Source organism: Phyllostomus hastatus, unplaced genomic scaffold, assembly GCF_019186645.2.
Source record: "Phyllostomus hastatus isolate PE091 unplaced genomic scaffold, TTU_PhHast_1.1 phas_scaffold_397, whole genome shotgun sequence".
Taxonomy (NCBI): Eukaryota; Metazoa; Chordata; class Mammalia; order Chiroptera; family Phyllostomidae; genus Phyllostomus; species Phyllostomus hastatus.
The window spans coordinates 5,189,312-5,203,620 of record NW_025334029.1 but is presented as its reverse complement, the minus strand read 5'-3'; the positions used below and the strand labels follow the sequence as shown (position 1 = coordinate 5,203,620).

Sequence of the window (14,309 nt, the reverse complement as noted above, 5' to 3'; positions counted from 1 at the left end):
GGATCTCCAGGGCAGGGCAAACAGTATTAGCCAGGTTGATGGAGTCTCAGATATGACACCAGCCTATAGGCTCTGTGGGGGAGGGCTTAGCAAAGAGACAATGGCCTCTGCTCCACCCAATGTCAGATACTTCAGTCTCTCCCTATATGTAACTGGTGCCCTTCAAGCTGCCACCCCAGTGCTGGAGCTCAAAGGGTATGAGTCTGAGTAGGTGAGCCTTTGTGTGTGTTCCCCAAGAGGAACTGATTAATGCTCCAGCAGCCTCCTCCACTGACTAAATCCTCAATGGTTTTTGCAGCCAGAAGTTGTGGGGGACTTAGCTTCCTGGCACTGGAACCCTAGGATGGGGGGTCTGGTGTGGGGCTGGGCTACTCACTCCTGAGATACCGCTCCCAAATTTTTATCCACATGGGTGTGGTGCTCAGCCTGTTTCATGTCCTCTGACCTCCTACTAGTCTTGATGGATGTGGTTTCTTCAATTCCGCAGTTATCAGACTTCCATTCAACTCGATCTCTGATGGTTCTAAGTGATGGTTGTTCTATATTTTAGTTGTAATTTTGATGTGGTTATGCAAAAAGACAAGCTATGTCTGCCTATGTTGCCATCTTGACCAGAAGTTGCCTAATATACTTTTTGAATACCAACTATGGACAAAGCAGTTTAGAGCCCAGTCCTGAGTCCATGGCATAATTATAATTTTTATAAAAAATAAACCTGTAGCTCAGTGGATTGAGCGCGGGCTGAGAACCAAAGTGTCCCAGGTTCAATTCCTAGCCAGGGTACATTCCTGGGTTGCAGGCCATAACCCCCAGCAACCGCACATTGATATTTCTCTCTCTCTCTCTCTATCTCCCTCCCTTCCCTCTCTAAAAAATAAATAAATAAAATATTTAAAAAAAATAAATAAACCTAAGCACCTGCTGAAAACACCATTGACTAAGGTAGGAACAGCACTATCCAGTGGTCAAAGGCACAGACTTAGGTGGTAGGGAGAGTGGTTTTTTTTAATTTTATTTTAATTGTTGTTCAAGTACAGTTTTCTATCTTTTACTCCCATCCCAGCCCACCCACCTGAGAGTGGGTTTTTAATCCCAGCTCTGCCACCCAAATGCCACCTCAGCTTTCTCACCTATGAAAACTTCAAATGGCCACTGTGGGGACTAACTGGTAAGTGAATCAATAAAATAAAATAAAATAAAATAAATTATCTCAATTAAAGCTAATCCATGCAAAGCTTGGGGCCAGCCCACCAACCCCCAAAGATGCTTGAGAACTGATATGTTATTACCTCAAGCATTTACCATGTCTGAAGCATGACCTAAGTGGAGGAATGCCCCCTGTTCCCTGAGGGAGCTGAGTATTGGAAGAGGGTCTAGGAGGGATTGTGCTGGGCCTCATGCTTAGCCCAGGAAAAGTCCATGCTAAGACTTGGTTTTAACCAGCAGAATGTATTTGAAGGAAATTTGTTGCCTGGAAATTGATTACTAAATACAAATGAAACAAATGACAATCAGAAAATGGGGTTTTAAAAGAAAAAGAGTGTGAGTACCTACTGTGAGCACGGATGCAGAGAGCAGACACCTAGAGGTTCTGAGATAGAAGAAGGGGAAGGATGGTGAGAAGTGACCCCACCTATACCCCACAAGAACAAGGAGAGAGTTTCAGAGAGTTTTATAAGACAAGAACTTGGTAGCCAGACCTTTCTCTATGGGGGCAAGCAGAGTTCTGGAGAGAAGGTAGTGACATTGCGGCACTATTACTGAAGAGCCCCCAGGTCTGCAATAATAAGTTGATAGCAGTGGAGAAAGGGCCATCCCCAACTGTCTTGGGAAAAAGAAACCTGAATACCAGGAGCCAGCTGAAGGGTGGACTCAGATTTCCTCAATTTTAAACCAACTGTTCAGTGCTTGTTGAAGGCCTGCCATGCTCTCCACCCATCAGTATGTCAATCCTCAGTGGCAGGGAGGGCTCCCAGGTGAGAAAATTGAAGCCTCAGGGGTTCCAGTCAAGATGGAGGTGTAGGTAGACATGCTTTGCTTCCTTGCACAATCAAAAGAAGGATAACAACCAATTTAAAAATAATAAACAACCAAAACTGCCAGAAAATCAAACTGCATAGACCTCTGACAACCAATGAGTCAAAGAAACATTCATCCAGGCTGGCAGGAGCAGCAGAAATGGGCAGCCGGGTGGAGAGGACACGCAACAAGGCTGTGGACCACATGGGCAAGGTGGAGGCTGGCTGACCAGGAAACTAAAGACTCAAACCTCTAGCTGTAAAATCCCATGGGGGTTGCAAAGGTGGGAGAAACTCCCATTCTCACAAGAGAGTTCCCACAAACCTACCCACATGGGAATCAGTACCTGAAAGGGCACAATCAGTTTGTGGGAAGTGAGGAAAGAGATGGAAAGTGGAACTAGAGTAGAGCAAGTGGTATTGTTCCCTCTCTGACCCCTCCCCATGGATAGCACCACAACTCAGCAAAGAGGGCTGCCCTGCCCTAGTGAATACCTAAGCCTCTGCACCTTGCAACATAACAGGTGCACCAAGACAAAAGAAATATGGCCCAAATGAAAGAACAGATCAAAGCTCCCAAAATAGAACTAAGTGGTGAAGAGATAGCCAACCTATCAGATGCAGAGCTCAAAACACTCGTAATCAGGATGCTCATAGAAATTATGGAGTATGGTCACAATATAGAGAGAAAAGTGAAGGCTATGCAAAGTGAAATAAAGGAAAATGAACAGGGAACCAACAGTGAAGGGAAGGAAACTGAGACTCAACGATTTGGAAGAAATAAATAGAAGGAAGAAATAAACATTCAACTGGAACAGAATGAAGAAACAAGAATTCCAGAAAATGAGGAGAGGCTTAGAAACGTCTGGGACAACTTTAAAGCGCTCCAACACCCGAATCATAGGGGAGCCAGAAGGAGAAGAGGAAGAGCAAGATATCGAAAACTTATTTAAGCAAATAATGAAGGAAAACTTCCCCAATATGGCAAAGAAAATAGACTTCCAGGAGGTCCAGGAAGTTCAGAGAGTCCCAAAGAAGTTGGACTCAAGGAGGAATATACCAAGACACATCATAATTAAGTTACCCAAGATTAAAGATAAGGAGAGAATCTTAAAAGCAGCAAGAGGAAAGGAGAGAGTTATCTACAAAGAAGTGCACATAAGACTGTCAGCTGATTTCTTCAAAGAAACCTTACAGGCAAGAAGGGGCTGGAAAGAAGTATTGCAAGTCGTGAAAGGCAAGGACCTGTATCCAAGATGACTCTTTCCAGCAAAGCTACCATTTAGAAAGAAAGGTAGATAACGTGCTTCCCAGATAAGGTCAAGTTAAAGGAGTTCATCATCACCAAGCCCTTTTTATATGAAATGTTAAAGGGACTTATCTAAGACATGGAAGATCAAAACTATGAAGAGTAAAATGAAAACAAACAACTATCAACAAGTGAACCTAAAAAACAAAAACAAACTAAGCAAACAACTAGAACAGGAACAGAGTCACAGAAATGGAGATCACATGGAGGGTTATCAGATGGGAAGGGGAGGGAGGAATGGGGGGAAAGGTCAGGGAATAAGTAGCATAAATGGTAGGCATAGAATAGACAGGAGGAGGTCAAGAATAGTATAGAAAATGAAGCTGAATAACTTAAATGTACAACCCATGGACATGAACTAAGGGGTGGTGTGAGTGTTGAAGGGTGGAGGTATTGCAGGGAAGAGCAGTGAAAAGGGAAGAAAAAATTGGGACAATTGTAATAGCAAAATCAATAAAATATACTTTAATAAAAAAGAAAATTGAAGCCTTAGAGAGGGCAGGTAACTCCTAAAAGTCAAAGGTACAAACTGCCAGGGCAAGATTCTCACGCCCCCAGACTCAGACACACTACACATTATGGACTGACCCCACGAAATTCTGTCCCCATGAAATTTGTATGTTGAAATCCTAACCCCCAATATGATGGTATTAGGAGGTGAGGCCTTTGGAAGGGGATAACGTGATCAAGGTAGAACCCTCCCAAGGGGATTAATGCAGGCATAAGAGATACCAAAGAGCTTGCCTCTTTGTGCTCAGCTGTGTGAGGACACAGCAAGAAGGTGGCTACCTCCAAGCCAGGAAGTAGGTTTTCACCAGATACAGAATCTGTTGACACCTTGATCCTGGACTTCTAGCCTCCAGAACTGTGAGAAATAAATGCCTGTTGTTTATAACCCACCCTGTCTGCAGTGTTTTATTATAGCAGCCAGAGCTAAAACACCCCCTCCTACCCTGTCTTCCCCCTAGACACAACCTCTCCTGGCATCTAGGACTCTTCCTCTGTTTGGGGTCTCCTCTCACCATTTGTAGCCCTCTTTCCTTCACAGAGAATCACTCTTTTGTCTTCCACAGATGACATTTCTGAGAGTTTGGTTCTTGACCCCTGCTCAAGAGACCCAGAGTCCTTCAGTGACATCATCCTCTCCCCGCACAGGCTGCAACCACCACCCAACAGGCCACTGTGCCCCAATCTAGACCTCAACTTGATCTCCTGAGCTCTAGAGCTTTATCTTCCCCACACATGCTCCTCAATGCAACAGGTTAAAACTAAATTCCTTCCCTCCATGTTCATGTTCTAAAAAAGAAATATGACTTAAAAACTTCTCATGCTCTCTCCTGACTGGTGTGGCTCAGTAGATTGAGTGCTGGCCTACAAAGCCAAGGGTTATTGGTTCGATTCCCAGTCAGGGCACGTGCCTGGGTTGTGGGACAGTTCCCCAGTAGGGGACAAGAGGCAACCACACGTTGATGTTTTTCTCCTTCTCTTTCTTCCTCCCTTCTCCCCTCTCTAAAATAAATAAGTAAAATCTTAAAAAAAAAACGAAAAACTTTTCATGCTCTAATGGAGTCTGAACTTTTGAACTAATGTAGAATGCCATACACCATTAGGCCCTCTAAATGGCAACTATCCATTGAGAGATGACCTGACCCGTCAGAAAGCCAGCCCTTCCCTTAACAGTCATGGAGCAACTATTATGTATGTGATGGCCAGTTCTGGGGTACAGGCATGTTGAAGATCCTCACAGTCCCAGCTATCATGGAGCCAAAGGCCTAGTAACTAGACACATACTGAATAAGGAATCAACAGTATGCTGAGGGTTATAGAAAGGGAAGTGCAGAGAACCATAGTACAGGAGAACCTCTGCTCATCTGGAAAGATCTCCCTGAGGAAGTGACATTTGGAGTGTCACCTGAAGGATAGGGAAGTGGTTAGCCATGGGGCAAAAGGCTCTGAAATGACAATGGGATGTGCTTAAGTGAAAGAAGTCTCCCACAGCTGAGATAGGAACCTGAAAGATGTGGTGAAAGAAAGAGGAAAGGCTCATGGGCACAGGGCTTGAAAGACTCTTTAGAAATTGTATATCACTGATTCAGGGCACTGAGGGGGCACACAGAGGTGTTTATTTAGATCACTCTGGCCATGATGTGGAGACTAGATTGAAGGATACCTCTACAAAATACTAGAAAACTGAATCCAATAGCATATTAAGGAGATTATACACCATGAACTAGCAGGACTTATCCCAGTGATGTAAGGGGATTGGAAAAGTTTCCTACGGCTATAATAACAAGGACCACAAAACATGGGGCTTAAAACAACACAGACTTATTCCCTCACAGATCAAGGTATTGGCAAGGTTAGTTTTTCCTGAAAGCTCTGAAGAATATATTCATCCCTTGTTCCTGGCTTCTGGTGGTTTCCAGCAATCCTTGGCACTGCTTGGCATGTAGCTACATCACTGCAATCTCTGCCTCTGTCATCACATGCCCATCTTCTCTGTGTGTGCCTGTGCCTCTACAAATACTTCTTATAAGAACACCAGTCATTGGATTTAAGGCCTTTGTTAATCCAGTATGACCTCATCTTAAATAATTGCATATGCAAAGACCCTGTTTCCAAATAAGTTCACACTCTGAGATTCTAGATGGGCATGGAATTTTGGGAGATGCTAGTCAACCCACTACAGTGTCAACATACAAAAGTCAGTCAATGTATTGGGTTGGCCAAAAAAGTTCATTTAGTTTTTTTCTGTATGACAGGCTCTATCTAGTACTGTTTAGTTGTCTTTAACTTCAGAACAATTTTGTTAGATTTTATGGTGACAGCTGTCATATCAACATCCATTTTTTTAAATACCAAGTTTTGAGGGGAATCTTTTTTTTAAGATTTTTTAAAAGATTTTATTTATTTATTTTTAGAGAGGAAAGGGAGGGAGAAAGAGAGAGAGAAACATCAATGTGCAGTTGCTGGGGGCTGTGGCCTGCAACCCAGGCATGTATCCTGACTGGGAATCGAACCTGCGATGCTTTGGTTCGCAGCCTGCACTCAATCCACTGAGCTACGCCAGCCAGGGCAACATCCATTTTTAAAAAAACTTATAAAAATTGGTGAATTTTAGTGCAACCATTTTAATATTGATGAAAGAAGATACGCAACATTTTGGCATATTATGCTTCATTATTTCAAGAAAGGTAAAAACACAACTGAAATGCAAAAACAGATTGTGCAGTGTATGGAGAAGGTGCTGTGACTGATCAAACATGTCAAAAGTGCTTTGCGAAGTTTCCTGGTACTATTGACATTTTAGCCAAATAATTCTTTGCTGTGGGGCTATCTTATGCATTGGAAGATATTTAGCAGTATCCCTGCCCTCTGCCCACTAGAAGGCAACAGCAGGTGATAGCTGACGTACTCAAAATATTCAAATCAATAAAGTTATCTGTGAAAATGAAAAATGTGTCTTTTATTTTATGGAAAAAAACTAAATGGACTTTTTGGCCAACTCAATAATATACCACATTAACAGAACAAAAGGGGAAATAATACATGATCATTTCAACTGATACGGAAAAGGCCTTTGATGATCAAATACCCTTTAAGTGATAAAATCACTTAATAACACAAGAGAATTTCCTTAACTTGTTAAGGACATGTTGTGAAAAGCCCACAGCTAATATACTGAATGGTGAAAAGCCAAAAGCTTTTAACCTAAGATCAGGAACAAGAAAAGGATGCCCACTTTCATGACTTCTATTCAACATTGTACTAGAGGTTCTTGCCAGGGAATTAGGCAAGAAGAACTGAAAGGCAACAAGATTGGAAAGGAAGTAGTAAAAACATCTTTACTTGAAGATGACAAGATATTATATAGAAGACCTAATGGAGAGTTGGGGAAATAAATATCCATGTCTGGTTCCCAGACACATACACTGCTATAGTTAAAGTCATTCTAGATGTGCAATTTGGTGCCCTGCTTCTGTCTCTTCTGCACTGAATAAAACACAATGGACTGTCCTTGCTCTGCTGGATGTTTAGAAGATTGCCTCTGTGAATATAGCTTTCCTCATGTGTTTCTTTTCCTTGGGATAGTACTACAGTGGTGACAGGAAGTATGCAGGGATGTAGAAAGACTGGCAAGGGCTGGTGATCCACCAGATGTGGAGAAAAAGGGGAACTGACAAAGATATCCACAATCCCTGGCAACTGTGAGCATGGCCTTTTTTAGAAAAGAGGCATTTGCAGATGCAACTAAATTAAGGATTTTGAGATGAGGAGATAATCCTGGATTATCTTAGGTGGGCCTTAAATGCCATCACAAGTATCCTTAGGAAACAGGAGGAAAGGATACAGAGACACAGAGGGGAGAAGGCCATTTGAAGACAAAGGCAGTGATTAGAGTGCTGTGGCTGCATGCAAAGAACAGCCACCAGAATATGGAAGAGGCAAGGGATAATTCTCTCCTGAAGCCCTTTAAGGGAGCACAACCCTGCCAGATTTCAGACTTCTGGCCTCCCAAACCATGAGAGAATACATTTGTGTTAAGGTGCCAAGTTTATGATAATTTGTACAGCACCCTGAGCAAACTCATACACTGCCCATCCTCCTCACCTTGTTTCTCTCCCAGTCTCCCCTGTCTCAGTAGCTGACAACAGCATTCAACCCCCAGGCCAGATACCTGGAGCAGTGAGCTTATCAACATTATATACTGAGTTTTGAGGATGTACCTGGTATGGTGCTGAGTCCTTTATGTACATTCTTCTCACTTAATTTTGATCCTTACACAGCCCTCTACATGAGACACGGTTATCTCCCATTTCATAGAAGAGGAACCTGAGGCTTACAAAGAGGTAATGTAACTGGTCCAGGGTTCTACAGAGCACCAAGCGGCACAAGCTGGAGAGAAACCTAGGTTTAACTGATTGCCAAACCAAGAGTTCTTAACACCCTGACTCTCAGGCCAGTTTGGATATGCTGAGGTTGTTACCTGGGAGACAGCCAAGTAGATGTGTCAACCAGGCAATGGGATGGAAATTCTGTCTCAGTCTCACGAAGCATCAGGGTGGGGTAGAAATTTGGATGTCAAACTCAGTATGTGGAGGGTATTTAAATTCATGGCATTGGAGGAGATGGCTCAGGGAGATTACACAAATAGAAAAGGGAACCCCAGACTGAGTTCAAGGAGCACTGCCATTTGTAGCTTGGGAAGAGGAAGAGGAACCAGTGAAGGAGACTGAGTCAGCCAGGCCAGAGGGAGAGAAATCAAGGGAGTGAGATGTCATGAAAGTCAAGAGAATGGATCGGTACACTCTGAGGTCAGTAAAAATGACAGCTAACTTGCCCCAAATGCTTTCTCACAGGGACAGGTACTGTCCTAGGCCCTTTGCAGTAGTCTTACATCCACTTGAGAAAGTAGATTTACTGTCATTGCCATTTTAGAAATGAGGCAATCATGGTGCAGAGAGATTATGTAACTGTCCAGGGTCATGTAGCAAATAACGAGGTTCCTTCTATGCTCTCTCAGAGCATGTTTCATGTTCCTCCATGATAACCATTTGACAGTTCATTCGACTATTTGTTCAGTATGTGCCTCTCTAGAAGCCTAGCAAATGCCTGGCCCTCAGCAGGCACTCAATTACTGAGGGAAAATGGCATGTCTGATGGCTTGTTTGCTCCTTGAAGTAGAAGTTAATGGCTTCTCTTGAGAATGAGATGGTGGAGGTAAGAGGGTGTTGTTTTTTTTAGAAATTGTGATTGACAAAATAATCACTGAGGAAAAAAGGTTCAAGCTGCCCAGAGAAACAAAGACCCCTTTCCCCAAGCACTGCTGAGAGAAACATGAGGGGACATGATCATGCCCTCAGACATCTCCCTTCTTGCCACTCTTGTGAATGATATGCTCTGGCACACTGATGAATAGGTACATGTGTTCTCTAGAATGCCCTACTTGTCTCTTCCTGCTAACCATGGAAAGCCAGCTCAAATGCTGTTCCTTCATGAAGCCTTTCCCAGGCTCACAAGCAGGGCTGGCCACTCAGTCCCTCTCCTGGCTACCCCAGCACACTGAGTTGACACGTGTATATAGCACCTCACCTGGTTTGTTGTGATATTTCCTCCTAGTAAGTGCTCATCACATGTTTGTTAACCAAATGGCATGAGATGATAAGGATCGTCACCACCTTCCTGATACATGAAATTACTTGTGGAAAGGGCCAAGCACTCTGACTGTCAAATACCCACCTATAGTAACCTATTGCTAGAAAGTCATTCATGGGAAATAGAAATAACTCAGTTCAAAGCCTTTCCCATTTGGATAGTGGGTAGTGGAGGCTTGATGTTATAGCTACTGCTAGGTACAAAGGATCCTGTCCCCTTTGGCTAGTGGGAATCAAATGGAGTGGTCTATAGATGCCACTGCTTCATGTGATTTATGGAAACTTTGTATACTTGTCTACTTTTACATAGCTTACTCCATTCTAACAGAGCTTCAGACCAGATATGAGTTAATCAAGCAATCACCATATTTCACAGGTTAAAGAAACTTACAAAGGCCTCAAAATCATTTCATTAAAATAGTTACTTGATTCTTTAGGTGATAATTCTCATTCTGGGTCTTTGCTTAATTAATTCAGCAGACAAGATTGTAGAGGAACAATGACTGAGACAAGATCACAACCCATATGAGACATCCACAGGCTATGTCCCAGGGAGTAATATCTATGGACTATTCAGAAAGATTTCACCTTCAGATGGGGAGGAAGTCAATGGGCTATTTGAATTGCATAACGATTTACAGACAGTACATAAGGCAAAACCTACAAGTTCTGCAACATCATCAAGAATGTACCTTGTTGGTATCAGCAACACTGTTTTGTCGGGCATCGAAGATGGTAAGTTTGTGAGACTGTGCATTAGCATCCATTATAGTCTGCAAGTATTTTTCGTCTTCTTTGCAGCGTTTATCACTGGGACCCACAAGTGGCTGGCTACATCGAGTGATTGTTGCCTGACTTTCTGGATGAATCCATGACAACACCTAGTGTTTGTAAATAACAAGTATGAGTACAGTTCCTAAAACAGTGTGTGTTCTAATTACCAGGTAATAAAAACAAGTTCTCTCATCAAGAACAGTTTCTTCCGCATATTTTCCTCAAACATGAGGGGTCAAGCCCATCACAGCATGATAGTGGCTATGAGATGCAATGTTTGGGTCAGGAAGGAAGTCACTGACCCCACTAGATGAGCTCTAAAAATTCCCTTTCACATCTAAACTTCTATGATTCTAAGAAAAACAGAAACTATATTAACACTGGGCCCTATTCCTATTTGACTGACTAGTTTTATTTTGTCTCTTGACTAGTTTTATTTTGTCTCTTTCCTTAAAAACATCTTTGTATCTTAACAATGATACATGTGGCTGGGTGAGGACAAAGTGAATATACAGTCTCTCATAAAATCTAAAGCTGTATCACCAAACATCCTGTTTTCCTCCAGTGGCCAAAAGACTCAGGATTGTACCAGACTGCAAACTCCAGGCTCAAAAATGTTCAGTCCCTCCTGGGTTGTGACAGTATCATTGGGGTATGCATATGTCCAAACTCATCACATTGTATACATTAAACATATGATGTGTTTTTGTATATCAATTAAACCTCAATAAACTTCTTTTAAAAATTCACCCCCTGCTGACTCCTATGTTTCTTTTCAAAATGATGTCCCTCCCACTTAGCGTTCAGCCTTGAACTCAACATCTAAGAGTGTCTTTTCTCTAGGATGAGTTGGTGAAACCAGTGACATAAACTGTTAAAGCAGTAGCATGCTAACCTTTTCTTGCTATCTTTCATTATTCCCTATTACATTTTGAGAGCTAAACTAAAGTTACACTCATAATTTTAGTTAACAAAGCAAAGTTGGGAAACAGAATGTTTATATAATTAGGTAGTTCTTGATAATCAAAAATATGTTCAGGTTTTTAGGCTTATTTTTGTACTTTCCATTTTGTTCACTAGGTTTTTTTCTATCTTCTTTCCATATCAGATCTGATACAATATATGTTTATACCTAAATGAATGCTTATTACTTACAGGGACTCTGCCTTTTGCTCGAAAGGCTGCCACTTTTGAAAGGTCATCATCTTTCACACTAGTTGGCACGACAATGATGGCAGGGTAAGTGTCACAGAGCTCATAATTACTGTTTACTCTGGATATTTTCCAACTCTCATTTGGTAAACCCTGCAGGATGTTAGAGAAGAAAGAAGATAGGGAAAGCATACTTTCACATTTTCAGAAACTACTAAGCATGAACCACATCCCTTTCTTGTTCTCTACTAAAATCCATTTATAATTTGTTCAGTGCTAATTAAAAGTTTAAAAATATATCTATCTGACTCATTCTGCACCCATTTAAAAATGTAATGAAGCATAAGAATTTCCAAACAGACTAAAAAATGAAAGTTATATACTAGAATCCCAGACCTATACATTTCTTGTAGTGTTTCTATAAAGAATGACCATGGTGTTGTTTTTGAAAATACTCATGAAAGTCCTTTAGAAACACAGAAATTTCTTACAGATGTCTAAAATAAGTAATATATATCTACCATACCAAATACAAGGTGGAGACAAAGATTAAATGTCATGAAAATAATCTTATTGGAAGATCTTGAAATTTACAATGCACTAAAGAGCTTCTGGTAGAGAAATACCATAACAGACTCATGCAGTCATGTTGTATATTTAAAATATAATTTAAGCCATTGGTTTTGATCCTTATTCATCAACCTAATAATAAAAACCACCTGGTCAATTTGCTTTTTAAACCCCAGTCCTTGTACTCCACTTGCCTCTGGAAAAAGGATGTGGGAGAGTCAAAGGTTTGGCATAGGGAGAACAGGGCATCCCAGAGGTGAAGAACCTACAAACTCTATAAATTATACCCATGCACAACTTGTTTCAGAAATTTTCTTCTCTATAACATTTCTAATGTTTTAGAAAAGGAAAAGATGCTCGACCTATTACTTTTAGTTGGATAAACAACATACTTTACCTGTCTCTTATATTCAGCTACTGGATCATAAACTTTCCATCCATTAATTGGAAATTTTTCTTTATAGTTGAATGCAAAGACTGTCTGGATAAAAAACCCACAAAAGACACATGTCAGCATTTTTTGCTATGTCATATACCCAATATTCAGTTTAGTTATGAACTGAATGTATTAAGATGGGCTGAATGTATTAAGATTCCTATTTTAATTTATAAATGTTGAAGTAACACATAACCAGTTTTCTTAATCATTACACAGAACTGACAAATTTTAAATATTCTAATATTAGTTACCAACAGAGAGAAAAGAGATAAAAAGGACTAATAAAACATGAAATTTTGGGGTCCCCACAAAGGCATGCAAAAAGAGGTTTTTTGGTGTACTTACCTGCCCATTGGAAAGAGGAAATGCATGTTTGTTGAGGTTTTCAAATATTCCTGGTTTACTCTGTTCTTCTGGTTTATAAGCAAGTCGTAAGTTTCTCATATCCTGTTAAGCAATTAACAAAACTCATTTATTCAACATATACTGAGTATCTATGAGGCAGACACCATGCTATGAGATCAATAAAGTGTTTTTATTTGTTTCTCATGTTTATACTCTAATCTTGCTCCTACTAACAAGAGGCAATTAACAAAAACACATCTCCAACAAGATTTTTAAAAAATTAAGTGAGGAAATTGGAACAAAGGGTATGTGTTGGTGAAAAACTCATCAGACAGAACCAAGAATAAGATTAGTACATAAAACACATGCCATCAAGTTCTGTGGACTTGCTTCCTAAAGATGTGCTACACGATCAATTGTAAGCTTTAAAGAATTAAGGAATCGATTACAGATTTTGCACTATCCATAAAATAAAAATGTGACAGAGGTTTCTACCCAGTACTCATAGCAAAGGACTCTGTCATGAAGATGCTATGGTCCTCAAAAATTATAATGCTCTTTCTTAAGATCAGTTTCTTAAAATGCCCTACCATTTTATCTGCCGACCCAAGCTGCTGGCAGAAAGCCCAAAATGCAGGTAGGCAGGAGAGATCCCAGTGAGGTGGTTCTGATGGTACAATTTCTTCCCAGGACTGGTTTGAGCAGTTCCCCATGACCTTCTTAAACCACTGCTGTTAGTTAAACACAAAAAGCTCATTCCTCTTTAATATTATATGAAATTCAAAAATAAGGAGGACTATAGGCTGACAGTGACCACAAGGGAGAAGAGAGGGAATTTCAGGGGAAAAAGGGAACAGTTTTCAGGGACAAGTATAGAGGACACATGGACAATAATGAGGGGGCTGGAAACAGGAGGGAGGTGGGAGGACTGGGGGGTGGGCTGGGATGGGGGTAAAAGGCAGAAAACTGTACTTGAACAAATATTAAAAGAAAATAATTTTTTTTAGAAAAATCAAGGTAAAATAGAAACTTATTAGAAGGCAATCAAGGAGAAGAAAAAAAAAACAAGGACTACAAACAAATTAAAGTCATTGTTGTGATATTGTATATGTATAACAACAGCAAAAGAATGGAAATAAACTAAATGTCTATCAATAAAGGCTGGCTTGCCCTGGCTGGTGAGGCTCAGGGGGTTGAGTGCTGGCCTGTGAACCAAAAGGTCACTGATTTGATTCCTGGGCAGGGCACATGCCTGGGTTGTGGGACAGGTTCCCCATCAGATGTGTGCAAAAGGCAAGCAATCAATGTTTCTCTCATACATTGATGTTTCTCTCCCTTTCTCCCTCCTTTACCCTCTCTCTAAAAAGTAAACAAAATCTTGGGACTCCTGGTAAACATGGCTCACCTCCTCACAAAACCACAGCAAAAATTACAACTAAACTACATAACTATCAGCCAATATCATCAGAAAATTGAACTGTATGGAAGTCCGACAATCAAGGAGTTAAAGAAGTCATATTTATCCAAACAGGTAGGAGGGGCAGAGA

At 41.0% G+C, this 14,309-nt stretch overlaps 1 protein-coding gene across 7 annotated transcripts in view; it reads right to left on the bottom strand.

The window, feature by feature from the left end:
* Nucleotides 1-14,309, bottom strand: part of MTMR1 (myotubularin related protein 1) — a 93,077-nt gene that overhangs the window by 39,273 nt on the left and 39,495 nt on the right. For all 7 annotated transcript variants that reach the window (XM_045820468.1, XM_045820474.1, XM_045820470.1 and 4 more), the window contains 4 exons: nucleotides 12,763-12,864; nucleotides 12,376-12,459; nucleotides 11,412-11,561; nucleotides 10,175-10,363 (listed from right to left, as the gene is read on the bottom strand). In XM_045820468.1, coding sequence (XP_045676424.1) covers nucleotides 10,175-10,363; nucleotides 11,412-11,561; nucleotides 12,376-12,459; nucleotides 12,763-12,864 — 525 coding nt within the window. The remainder of the gene's footprint in view (nucleotides 1-10,174; nucleotides 10,364-11,411; nucleotides 11,562-12,375; nucleotides 12,460-12,762; nucleotides 12,865-14,309) is intronic.